The 14,244-nt window shown below is 41.4% G+C and overlaps 1 protein-coding gene across 13 annotated transcripts in view; it reads right to left on the bottom strand.

Moving 5' to 3' along the window:
• The window catches only part of LOC119170545 (monocarboxylate transporter 12), a 54,997-nt gene that overhangs the window by 23,448 nt on the left and 17,305 nt on the right, over positions 1 to 14,244 (bottom strand). For 4 of the 13 annotated variants that reach the window (XM_075890424.1, XM_075890422.1, XM_075890426.1 and 1 more), the window contains one exon: positions 7,621 to 7,727. The exons of 3 other annotated variants lie outside the window; for them this stretch is intronic. In XM_075890424.1, coding sequence (XP_075746539.1) covers positions 7,621 to 7,727 — 107 coding nt within the window. Of the gene's footprint in view, positions 1 to 1,439; positions 1,653 to 2,035; positions 2,160 to 7,620; positions 7,728 to 14,244 lie in introns of those variants that run through there. 6 more of the 13 variants (XM_075890432.1, XM_075890427.1, XM_075890430.1 and 3 more) reach the window with 3 other exon arrangements.

The following is a 14,244-nucleotide window of genomic DNA, read 5'->3' as shown; positions in this document are numbered from 1 at the left end:
TCTATCTCGCGGATTTAGAAGCATCATAAAATGCTCAGTGCGATGCGATTCATTCCACTTTCTGCTAGCTTAGCTACCATGGTGATCTACTGATTATGGTACTCAAATCAAATCCCGGCCTCAACGTTCGCGTTTGCGATGGAGTCAAAAGTTCTTGAGGCCCATGTGCTTATATTTAGGTACACGTAAATAAACCCCAGGAGATCTAAATTTCCAGAGCCCTCTGCTAAGGGATCTCTTATAATCAGAATTGTAATTTCTGAGTGCTTAGAGTGAACGACCACCGAAGTATGGGACGCGTGGGTTGAAATGGCCATTCCTCGCCAGGCCTGCGTGAGATACAAGTTCGTCGGAAAGCCTACAGTCGAGAGCAGTATGAGATGAATCACTTAGCTCACGTCCAATCAACCAACATTTGTGAAGCACCATTATGAGTGTGAAGCACTGAATTGCAAGAAACAGCTTGCCGCTTGGACATTTGGTCCATGAACACTTCTGCACTTGTCAACTACCTAGTCACTCCAGTCTTCCCTCTCATCACTAAATGTCGCCCAAACACGCGGACAAAGAAAACTAGCGCACATACACAGCACTGTGGCCCTGTAGTCAAGTAATACACTATTTGTATTAGTTGACACGGACACTTTGAGTGGACCACTATGCTTGAATCTTTCACTTTATTGCAGGGGCAGTGGTGGCGTTCTCGGCTCACACAAGCAGCTGTAGTCACAAAACTAACAGAAAACACGAGGTGAGAAATCGAAGAGTTGTTTTTCATCAATAGACGTGATGAAGTATGTGCCGCGAGGCCGTTCATAGAGTTACCTTCTATTGAGGTAGACTTCATCATTTCTATACAATAAATTACGTATTTTAATTTTTATTTGTGTCACCACGTGTTTAGTCCGTCAAGTATATATGCGTATGTGTTCCCCAATAGTCATAAGTGAATCCCTGTGTATGAGTGCTTCTTTTCTGAGCCCCAGTTTTCCGCACCACGTTCAATGATCGTATCGCACCAACACGAACGTCAAGACAGCCTTCTGAAATTCCCTCTCACGCTTCCTATGACTGTGTGTGTAGTTTCAGCTTGACGAACGTATAATTGGTGCTTCGCTTAATAGCGAATTGATTGAGTATTGCGGAATAGCTGCTACTTTGGAATTCTGCGTCTTGTGAGCGAGGTCACAACAAATAATCAGACCACGCCTATGTCTTACGCTGAGACGTTTTACCTGTTCCGCACAAGTCTAGGATTGTTTGTCTGCATTTTTATGGTTAAAAAGGTAAACAACGGTGATCAGAAAAAATGCTTAGCTATAAATTTTGCGCGTCAACTCCCAGAGTAACAGTATTTACCGACTTACAGTGCTGGCCTGAAGTATATATTATTGGTAAGAAACTGTAAAAGATTAGTAAAAGGAGAAAAATAGGCTCACCTTCTTGTCAGCGTATACAGCAGGGGCCAAATTCACAAAGCTTCTCTTCCATATCGACTGCCTTAAAATTGGTCGGTCTCCGTCACTGGTAGGGTCATCTTCCTGATTGACTATTATTTTATCTTACATCTCTAGTATGAGATGTGAATAAGTGACCACAGTTCCTTGTCTAACAGTTCGACGTATATACACAACTAAAATAAATCTTCGGAGCTGCAACAAGAAGATGTTTTTTCAACAACACAACAATCGCATTGTTGTTCTTTCAGTTATTCTAAATTTATTAGAAGATTCATTCTTAGTTTACGCGGCTTCTTTATCAGTTCACAAAAGTCTACGCGACCGTACACAAGTCAGGCCACATTGACCTTCTAGTTATAAACTATTCCACAAAATTTATTCATTACCACAACTCCTTCGGAATATCCACACAATGACATTGGTGGTAATTGTTATTATGAAATGTATTGAACAATCCAGCGAAGGAAGAACTAAATATCGGATGTCTGCAGGTCATATTCTCATTAAAACCACGATATTCATAAAACTGCACTGCTATTTTCCTAAAGGTCAGAAAAGTAAAGAACGCTACGCACATAGCCTTTTGCACCGTGAGTTTACAAAACTCGCTTTACTCCGCTTGACGAGAACATCTTCACTCGAAAGGAAACTCCTCATTCAATGCGCAAGTGCGTGAATAGAAAAGTGCGACGTAGTTAGCTTAAGACGTCAACCTGATCAAGCGTGCTGACACCTCAAGGAAATGGAAACCGGCTGCGAACCTGAACGTCACATGATTATGATTGAGAACGGATATATATATATATATATATATTTAAGGGAAAGAAGTGTATACCTAAGGGCTCGTTTTTTCCGTGTTTTTAACACAATAATAATGAGATATAACAGACAGTAATGCCAAGGAATGTACAGGGGAAGTTATTAACATTAATGGAATGTAAATAAGAAGAAAGAAAAGTGGATGAAAAAATTACCAACTGTAAGCAGGAATCGAATCTACGACCTTCGAATCGTAGGTCCGATTCCTGCTTACAGTTGGCAATTTTTTCATCCACTTTTCTTTCTTCTTATTTACATTCCATTAATGTAATAACTTCCCCTGTACATTCCTTGGCATTACTGTCTGTTATATCTCACATATATATATATATATATATATATATATATATATATATATATATATATATATATATATATATATATATATATATATATATATATATATATATATATTTGTGTGTGTGTGTGTGTGTGTATTGTTAGGCGGTCTAAATTACAGTGGAAGAGCAGCAGCGACAACAGCTACAGAGGATGAAGAAATAGTAAAACCGCGTGTTGCCCTCACTGACATTCGCTGTCTAGCTCATTGTAAATAAAGCGCTCTTACAAACCGCGTCACAAGATATATATTTACAGGACAAGTCTGTGAACCTTCCGTGCATTAGTTTTAGTAAACTGACGACACGGCAGTGATGTCGCTTACACTTAATGGCACTAGGAACTAAGGTAGATACCATGGCACTTTTGTCACAACGTCACAATAGTGAATGTAACTAAGCCACTTTATGCAATTCCGTGCGCATCTCTTACATCTCTCTAGAAAAAGGTTGGCACTATTTGGGTACAGTTTTTATAGATATACTTTAACTATTTTTGATACATTTGAACGTGCTTAAAAAGTTTTTGAATTTCTTAATATTTCAAACGTGCCCTAAATGCAGAAAGGCGGCTATAGCAGATGCTAGCACGTGACTACCTGTGCGTACGCATTGGAATTCGCAGAATGTTCGCTTTCTAAGTATTCCTGAGACAAGGCTGCAACATTTAAGCAAAAACTGAAGCGTGGTCAACTTCAAATTCTAATTGACTACATATAGTCCTCCGGCATATACTTAATTTGGTATCACGTGACGTGAATAGATGACGAAGATAAACGACACATCGAAACATAATAATCATAACACGGAAGTCACGTACAGCATCATTGTTCTCCACCTCGTAACGTTGTGCTGATTTTAAGGTAACATTCAAAGTTAACAGTTCTCATTCGTGCTTCGCATATCATCGATTCCCACAACACGTGGGATCTGCTAATTTTTTCTTGCTGTCGCTTTTGCGGCACAAACAAGTTGGATCTTTTGTTTTTCTTTTTTTTCCTCACCCTTCACGTTTCCACTAGAAAAGTGAGCATTGCTAGGATTAACACTGTTCTTAATCTATATCGTGAGCGACATTGAAAAAAGCTCAAGACGGCTTGGAACTAGAGGTGCCAAGCTTGAGGAACACCGGTGCTCAGCGATTTACTTTGTTGGTTGGTTCCTCAACTTCTTGACGCAACCGACTCTCAAATCTAGGTCATGAATCCGATGGTGCCTTGCTTATTAAACTAATCCACTTGCTGTTTCTGCTTTTTATCTTTCTTGCTCGCTCTATTTTTTTGTGTTTCTTTTTTCTTGCTTTTCGATTTTTCTTTGTCCTTAATTATTTATTACTTTGTATTCTTATAGCGTTTCTTTATGTTTTCTGTTTCCCTTTTTATTGCTTTCTTTTCTTTCTCCTCATTTTCTGTTTTCCTCACTTTTTTGTTTCTATGTTTTTCTTTCTTGCCTTTTTTTCTCCGCATTTCTTCGTTAATTTACACGAAGAACATTCCTTTCTTTTCCCCTCTTCCCCTCCTTCTTCCCACATCTTTCTCTAAAGCTTGCTTTCTTATCCCAACCTTTTCCTACACTGTGCTATAGAAGACTACGTTATACGCTTTTAGTGGGCCCACATAGCTGAGTGGTTAAGATGCTCGCTTTGGGATCTTGGGGATGTGTCTTGAAATCCAGCCTCATCATGTAATTCCTTCCCTAAAAATACACCTCTTCCTTTATTTTTGTGTTTCTCTGCTTCATTTTCTTCCTCAGTGCTCGTTCTTTCATCCAATCAGTCTCCGGCGTGGTCTAGTGGCTAGGATATCTGGCTTTCATCCAAACAGTTACCAGAATTGTACGCCGGACAAATAGGCTCACGTGTTCTGTGAGTACAGCACGACATGACAAAGAAGATGACGAAGACAGCGCATGCCGCTTCATGGTAATGCTAATTTTTGTTCACAGATCACAGAGAGACTGTCAGCTTAACCAGTTCTGCTCTTAAAAGGTGACGACGAAGGCTATCAAAGGAACCCTTGAAGAAGGTGTCACCATCACAACCAACGTGCTTAATTTGCGTCAGAGTGACTGGTGGAGGTGTAGGAGCTCGGTATAAAATGCCATTGTTTGAAGTACTAGCACGATACGTAGGCAGGAACAGGCAAGACAAGGACAAGCGCTTACTACCAACTAAAAGTTTCTTCTGAAAGCTGTGAAATATATACTGACAGATGAAACACTTCGTAAGCACATTAATAAGACCAAGTTGCAAATCAACGTAACAAAACCGATACGATATTTATGGATATCAGCCCCATGTTACCCACGCCAACAATGCCTTGCTGGGATCCTTTAACGCCTATGACATCTGCGACTGTCAAAAAACGCTAGCTCCTTATCGGTCAGAGCTATTGACGATTCGCTCACTCAAGAAAAGGGTTCACGCACTACGTTTTCAGCTTCAATGATAATCTTTGAACGCTCATGTTTGTGTTTAATTGGCACGACTGTGCTGTCAAACTGAACTTCACAGCCACATCTACCGACATACTGGGCCAGAAAACCATCGTTGCCACTGCGAACATAGCACGCACGCTCACGCAGTCTGCAGTTTAGGCATCTTCTTCGAATATAACAGACGCCGTACGAAAGCGGAATACTGTAGACAACGTGGCGAATGCAATTGACAAAGCGAGTTCTGTGCTTTTTTTTGCGCAGCTGTTTCTTGTGTCTAGCGACACATATGTGAGCCTAGCCAGATGAGAAAGCTGTGTGGTGCAGAAAAACCTACAGGCACTCCCAGGCATTGTCGACCCTTTATAAGGCTGTGGGTGACCTGGTGCATGTAAGGACAACAGCTATTTTTTTTCTTTTTCTTGATTGCTGTATTCTCAACCTACTGCGCCATTTCTTTCGTCATCCTTAGCCCTCTGTTTTCTACTGATACATACAGCCACGGAAACCAAACCTGGCTCAGGATATCTCGCTCATTTAGGCCTAGCAACCTGATTGTAAAGTATGGCTTCCATCGAATGAACACAAGAACGGTCAATTTCTTCACTGAAACAGGTAATCACAATGCCTCTTTTACGAAGTTTTGTATGACCACATGTATATGGCAGCAGCGCGTTTCTTGCGCACGGCTCATACGCCCAGAACGTATACTCGGCATTAAACGTAATCCTAAGGTCAATAACCCTGATCAATGAGTTTTCTGGCATTTCATGAGTACATAGGTGTATCAAGGCATTTCATAAAAAACAACAGCACATTAGCAGCCTGAGACACCATACATTGCGGATCAAACTTCACTATGACTAAAAAAAAACTAACAACAAACCTAAACACTTTCTCCATGGCAGTGCTCACTAATTCTTGATCAACCGCCCTGTACAACTTCGCCAGCAACAAATCGAGTAAAAGAGTAGCGAGCACGACCCAAATTCACGGCCTTTTTCTGAAGATACACGTTGCTATGCCACTCTTAATATATGGACGGGAGATACATTTCCAATGAGTCTAGAAAACCACGCACACCCATTCCTGTGCTGTTTAGAAATTACACTTCACCGAACTGGTCATTAGATTTTTCAATACAAGTGAGTAATGTATCATGAGCTAAACAAGAGTAATGATATTTTACATCCATGGAAAATAGCACAAGACCACTTACCAGCGCCCACACTATTGTCACAAAAACTCATCTCGTATCGACGTATTGCGTTCATGTCTACGTGTCACGCGCTTATTTCAAACCATCAGGACTCATAAACTCATCCAATCAACCATTTCAATGAAGGGCGAATTTTACAAAGCAGCGAATGTTAATATTGTGTGGCGATACTGGGCGTTCTTGTGCTCCCGCTAGATACAGATGTTGGGAATGGCATGCGTCATTTTCGTTGGAGGCGAAAATACGGTAGCCCTGTGTAGAGAACCACAGGTGGTAGAAATTTCCGGAGCCCTCCACTACGGAGTCTTTCATAATCACATATTAGTTTTTTGAAAGTTAAATCCCGCGTATTCATCAGGCAATGGCACGCCTAATACAGGAAAAAGTGCTACAGTCTGCACAACTTATCGTATGCCATTCTGCTACACGTATGTTTCTTGAACGTACAGGCAATCCTGCGAACAATCACTTTTATAAGTTGTGTCGCGGATGGCCCAGCTTATCTTCCTGCAGCTTGGAGCGCTCACGTCACTACTTCTCATAGAGGCCTTAAGACAACCTGTCGTTCCGAAACATGCCAAAGCCAATTTAGACGCGTGCTTGGTCATTTTTTTAAAAAAGGTGTTTTGTAAAGTGCCACCCTCTATGACCACTGATTCCACTGCCACCCAATTATTGAGCCCCGAAAGACATATCTCCAAAAACAATCGTGTCATAATACGAATCCAAGTGGACATAGCGAGCATTAGGTTTGGTTGCCTATGAAAATAAGTTAAAGCCATTTTACTTCCGCATTTTCAGCTTCTTGTAGCCTTTTTATCCTAGTGCTTCGGCTTCAGGCTATTTATTCTAGTGACGAGTTTTCCGAGAACTATTCTACTTATGTCCTTTTATTGTACACTGTTACCTACGATGGGTACAGCTCACGCATGCCGAAGACATTCTCAAAGTTTAGGGCCTTCGTGGGTTGATTCTTTTTGCGCAACTTATTTTTGCCCTTGTCGAAACGTCGGCTTCGGTGTTCATTCACGTTGCACCCGTGTTTATGATACAATCCTATTTCTTCCTATTAATGGCGATGTTGTGGCGTTTTTTTTTTTTCTAGTGTAGCCGCGTAAACCTCAAATCCGACAGTGTAGTTGCTTCTGATAGCATCAGGTAGGCATAAAAACTGCCTTGTTGTACCATTGGAAAGACTTCAAACTTTAAATGGCAAAACAAAATGTGCGGTGAGTTATCGTCACCTTGTGATCTTTCAGAACCTACAGTAGCATGACGGTAGTGCTGACATTTCAAGTGATTGCTGTCGGCAAAGAATTGATACCGCAAATACTATTTTGAGGCAACTTACTGTAACATGGGGATACGGTATGTGTGCTGTCGATTTCTGGGTATTCCCTGTTCCATAACCAAGTCTACCCTTCCTGCTCGTGCAAAATCTCTTGTGCAGGTCATACTCTGCGGAAAAGTGGCAAGTGTTAATGCACTCTGAAGGTTTCGATGTCAGCTTGGTTCCCAGATTACCTTTTCTGTGATTGAAAAAGCTCCGATTGTCTCTTACTACATTCAATGACAATGCATAGGAAGGCTCGCCACACAACCCAGCATCCCGGACACCAGACACCGGAGCTTCAGTGCAGAAATTCTCACCATGTACTTCACTCCGTCTAGGTATCGACGAGATGTGTCTTTACGTTATATACAATTATTAGGCTTCATAAATGAGCGGCTAGCCATGCTTCTTTCATTTATGAAGTTTTCATACAATCATTCGACTACTATACGCAACGTGTTTACAGCCCTCGCATGCTTAAAAAAAGGTGGAGCCTGAGCTGAACTGCAATCATTTAAGTTACGAAAGAAACCGATATACACTAACACCTTTCCGAGTAACAGGGCAAATGTAAACACGCATTTGGCCTAGGCCGGTTCATTCACGCGCTTGTTTAAAGATTCGTTGGCGGTATTTCAGCATTTCTTACTACACCATATACATTCGCTCGTTCACGGAAATAACCCAGCTGGACGTCAGCAGTCTTCGACTACTCCTACCCCTTTTTTTCAGCACGTCCGCGCGTAAATTACTTCCATAAGGAGTTTCGGTATCTCTTCCCATCTTCGATTCATGCGTTGCTGAGAACCCAAACATTTGGTGCTAACGACGGTGTGTGTTATTGCCGTAAATAGTTCACGCGTTCCAAGGTTATCCACGGCCAGCAATTTCGAGCAAAGGTCCGCTTCGACGAAAACAGAACAAGCACATAAATGAGGCTGGTGTGTCTTAGGCGTAGATTTGTCTGGGTTTTATCATTAGAAAGATGTTAGGAGTGTTTACGCCTACCTTACACGTATGCGCATACCTAGAAACCCAGTAATTTAGGCGAGCGAGATGTGGTCAGAGCGATGCAGGCATGTAGTAATATGGAGCATTGCAGGTAGGTGCAGTGGAAAAGCTTTGGTTAGGCTCCTCCAAGCAGAATGGCCCCTTTCAAGAATTATCAGTTTTATTTACCTCGTCATTAGTGGATTCAATAGCGAGACAGTGTGTATTTCACCTGTGCTCTCCTCGTTTTCATCATCTAAAAGTTTATTGCGCAGTTGTGGCAAGTAGACGAAGTCACAGTAAGAGAGTGGACCAACAAAGTTCACAACTGCTCTAACGCAAAGAACGTAAGACAGTAAGAAAGTGAACCAACTAAGTTCAGAGCTGACACTTAACGCGCTGCTCCAACTAAAAGGACGTAACAAAACGTACTCACCGGTGTTCACAGTGGTCATTTCACTGTGTTCGAACATCACGCTCTTTTCGCAGTGCGCTGAGCAGCTAGTGAAATGAGGTTTGCGCGCTCTGTATTTTCACCGCAAATTTCCGGCGAAAGCACACGACGTGCAAACTGCCCCATCTCGAAATAAGCACTGGCGAGCACGGAAGACAAGCCCCAGTGGTTCGAAGTACGCGTGAGAAATGAGCGATTAGCGCGCCCATTGCAATGAGCCAAGCGTGCTTTGAGCGCTGTCACTGGTAATGCTGAGAACACGCTCATACTCTCCCTGAAATCTGCGTACCGCGAGCAGTAAATTATATAAATATATCGATGCTGCTTTATGAAAGTACGTGTGCTTTCATGGCGTAAAACGACGCGCGCTGCTGAGCGAGAGGTCACTCGTTCAATTCGGCGCGTGGGAAAACATTTTTTTCAAATTTATTTTTCTGTGTGGCGTTTAGATATAATGCATATGTAGGGAACAGGACGGCGAAGTCGTAAACAAAGCGAAAGTTTGTTATTATTACGGTGGCTGCAATAAAACTTATATCCATTTTTCTTTGCTGCTGTTAGCATGTGTGTTACGTGCGCGTGTGTGTCAGTTTGGTTTTAGGAGACCACATAGGCAGAGCAATACGATATGGAGTTGTACCGTTGCTTCTATATGTAATTAACTTACCAAGCATGTTTCTTTGAACGTCAATAGGATTTTGAGAAAGAAGACAAATGGTTTCCTCCACCACTCTCATGACGTACACGTTCGATATTGCACTCATCGAACCGCGCCGGAGGTGGTAAACTAACCCAACATTCTCTCATGGTTGTTTATGCCTCGTCTGCTGCGCTGCCGTCATTCTGAGTTCGTGACCGATAATAAGGAAAATGGAATTTGTTTCGCTAACAATCTGCAGCGTACTTGGCATCGTGATTGATAGTGAATTGCTCGTGCGTCTATGTGCTCCGTGCATTTCACATGCTGTGAACAAAAGGCCTCGTTCCTGAAAAGTTGTTATGCACCTAACTCCAGCGACGATCACGCCTAAAGACATTCCTTCTTTTTTTTTTTTTCATTTGACGTTCGTCTAGGTAAATTGAAGCCGCAACGAGAGCACGCATTACGGCGCAGTTATATAGCTTATATGCTTCTAACCCAAGTCAGAAACTTCATGATTGCTAACTAAGAATATTATTGAGCTTTCCGTAGTATTCATGACGCTATCAAAAACGCCTTTCCAGCGTCTCCACGCAGCATATATGGGTGCTTGCACAGCATCCGACACATCGTTTCTTGACCTTTAATCTTGGGATTCCGGATAAACAATGCGTCGGGCGCAGCTCCAATATAATCATAACAGCATAGTAATGATATATCCTTTACGCACCTGAGATATAGCGTAAACACCATGATGTTACCAATTGCCTTGAGCGCGTATTTGACTTAAATTCAAGCCGTTCTGACGTTCTTTCCGGTTACACGTTAATAGTGGTATGTTTTATTCCAAGAGACCAGAAATATTTTCTGATATCACCTAAAACAAAACCACGCAATGAAGCCTTTGTGTGCAACTTGAAGCAGTGCGAACGAGCTGCAGGCTGTTTCTGCTTGTTCCTCATCTTTGCCCTCGTTTTTGGAACACTGCTTGAGAATATTATCAAGACGCACCGACTCACCATAACCAACAATGAGTTGCTATCATAGATCCGTGGTGCTCACTGCTCAATGTGCTATCCTATACAACATCGCAATACTGTTGCTTTAATAAACGCGAAATGAAAGGCGCAATTCTATTGTAGTGTACTTGCACTAACACTTTTATGGTTTAAGACCGTAACAACAATTACATACGACAGTTTGCAATTCTATCGATAGCTTAGATTTTTGTTTTATTGCACAAATCAATCGCACCGACACTTCATCGCTATCTCACATTCTTATCGAGAAACAAACTTGGCGAACGTTGATGTGTTGGCGAAAATTAGAGGCGAACTTGGGTCATCAGAAATGAAAAGGATATTTACGGAAGATTCTAATGTCCATGTGTTTGCATTTTTTGAATGCTTACGAAGTCCGCTTGGTGGAAATTTCGTCAGAATTCCACAAATCTGTGCGCGCCTCATATTGATGACGTGATCTAGGTGCATGAAACTATGAATGTCTTATTTCTGTCTATTTAGATGGAGCCGAAAACACGCTCGCAACACACAGTGTACGTGACTTGAAGGTGTTTCGGTGTAGGACCCGGGTAAATAGCACCACAGGAAAAAGAAAGTTTGTCCCTGAGGCATACATACGCATTTACAGCGAAACATATTTTTATTATTTCCATAGAAATAATAAAGATACGTTTCGCTGTAAATGGGGAAATGGGATAACATCTCGTGAGATAGAGCATATAACAGCGAAGTAAAGCATTAAAGTAAGGTTGCTGGCTCGGGTCGAAGAACAATTCTAAAGCGACCGAAGAATCAGTTGAAATGATATTGACGTTTTAAGGCGTTTAGATTCTTATTTCTTATAACGCGCCACTATAAATAGATGTTATGGATTTCATGGGTTCTTGTGATGTCTTGCAATGAAAATGCAATAAAATGCACTGAAGTGCGAGAGTATGAACGAGAATTCAGCGGAGCTTTTGAAGACCACTTGGATAGGAAGAGACGTCTCAGTTGCCAAAATGCCGATTAAAATTTCGCACCTTTCAAGTAGTGTGAAATACAATGACTATTTAGACATCGATGTCCCTTTTCATTTTTGTTCGCGGACACACGCAGTAACATTTTTAAAAAGTAATGTTTGTGTTGATCACAACCGTAGATGTTATACGCACAACAGTAGACTAATACATACGGACCAAACTGATTTACTAAAGATTAGTACGAAAGATTTTCACAGATGGACTCATACTTGTTTACTCAACCGAAACTTGTAGGCCAATATTTTGCCACTGTGAAACTGCGATCCAACCTTCTTACACGAGCACTGTACAAGATGTCAATACATCTATACTGTGGTCCTTGAGGGGTGAGTGGGGAAGATTGTTTCTCTGGCAGTCACTCGTCCTTTAGTAATTTACCAGTAACGTCTGGTGCTTGTCTTTAACCTTTTTTGTTCTAAAGGAATGAGCGTGCAGAAAGAGACACAAAAAACTAGTCAAGACTTTACAAACGCTTACTAACTGTGGTAAAACATGCTCAAACTTACAGCTGCTTAATTTACGAATTCATGACAAATATATGAACACGAGAAAAAAAAAGATCTTTCACATATGCTCAAGAAATACAGTAGGTGTTTCCTGTCCTTTCGAACGAATAGTTACACATAAGGTCAGCTCTTTGTTAATCTAAGCCGATGTTTCCCGCTCCAATTGAAACTTTCCGCAGATCAAGGTAGAAAGAACGACGGGGGACAAAAGAAGCGCAAAGTAATGAGTCTTTTCATTGCAGTATGATGACGATGTGCATACACACAAGGATATAAATGAAATATATACACATGCACAAGAAACACATCAAAACATATCCGATTCCCAATCACCAAAGCGCAAACTCACTCAACTGTTTCGAGTAACAACGCTTCTATCAACTTGCTGAATCAACATCAACGTTTTTGGGTACTAGCAGCATTTATTACTACATTCCGTTGTTGACACAAGTAAGTAATATGCGATAGAGCTTTATTGCGAACCTATGAAACTTCTTCGTTTCATTCATGACGCACTCAGTTGTGTATCCGAGGAATTTAATGAGAATGTATTTCGGCAGCCATCATTCACCTTAAGAAATACTCAGGGGGCAAACAGAAAGCCAATGGGATTAAAGGATGGCGTTAGGTACTTTACTGACCTAAAAATAACGTTGCAAGTTTCTGAAAATGCAGACAGATTTGCCGTCATGACTATTGGACAGCACAGTAAGAAGTCAAGAAAGCAATAGCATAGGACTTAGTGATATGATACATCAACCACACGCCTTACAGTACCCAGAAAAAAGTGGTCGGCTTGTGCACGCAGCTGGAACTGGACAAGCTAGTGGCCTGATCAGCCAAAATGGTCGACAGAGCAAAAGCAGTCACCCTGATGCCCTTATTACTTCATTGGCCGAGAGTTGCTGAAGAGATTGTTAGGACTAACGATAAGACTGAAGAAGCATAATAAACATCGAAACAACAGCCTATTTTCTTGTCATGCGTTCACGCTTTCTGTGCACGGAAGGAAATCACGAACAGGTTTGGCATACCAATGCTTTTCACAGCTTCTTTTAAAAAAACTATTCTCATTTTGAAGTGAATTTGACAGCGAACAGCAGCGAACTGGCGATTCAGGTTGTCCATTCAGACAACTCTGTTCCATGTGAGCATAGATTTTATTTTCTTTTGTTCCCCTTTCCTGTGGAAAGAAGCACACTAGGCCCACCTCCCGGTGCATCAAGACATGACTGCCCGACCACAACTCCAACAGTAAAGAGATTACTCAAACCGGCATTATGGTCTCTCATTGCAAAGTGTTCCAGTGACATCCAAAGTTTCCTTGCATCACAATTGTATCGCGATGTCACGGTTCCAGGGAAACGAAAATGACTGAAGCGTTTCGGCCCCGGCTCTCTGGTTGTGATGCCTGCATTAGCATTCCTTTGCTAGTATTAACCGATTAAGAGGTCTCGTTTATTCAGGGCTGCAAAGGTACTACACCTCGAGAAACAAGAACGTCAGGTTGCGGATCGGATACCTGATGCATGTGACCTCAGATGGATGGCGCTCACCCCCAGAGGCAGATGGGCTAAGAACCAGGTGGCAGGATATTTTTTTGAATCTAAATTGAAATTAAATCCAATCTGATAAATTAGTTTAGGCATAAAACTGCCAATACACAGAAATGGTTGCCGAGCAAGCGGTCAAACCATTTCTTGTTCCTGACAGACAAAGCTACAAATTATAAACTAAAGATCTGAAAATGTTAAGGTTCACTAGCACGGTAATCTTTTAGTTGCATTGATGTAGTCAAACACAGTGGACCATATATCCCTGTGACAGTAACCAAATGAAGTACCGCCAAGTGGTAAAAGTACTTGTAAAATTACTTGTATTCCTAACTTCTGTAATGAGGCTTCAAAAAATCTTTTTCTCAGGTAAGAATAATAATGACAGAATAAAAAGAAATGTTCAATTGTTACAGTTTCGTTGCAAAATATTCACAGCAGCGACGCCTTGAGTC

The sequence above is a fragment of the Rhipicephalus microplus genome, chromosome 3, assembly GCF_043290135.1.
Source record: "Rhipicephalus microplus isolate Deutch F79 chromosome 3, USDA_Rmic, whole genome shotgun sequence".
NCBI classification, from domain to species: Eukaryota; Metazoa; Arthropoda; class Arachnida; order Ixodida; family Ixodidae; genus Rhipicephalus; species Rhipicephalus microplus.
The sequence above is the reverse complement of the archived record's forward strand: the minus strand, read 5'-3'. Positions and strand labels throughout refer to the sequence as shown.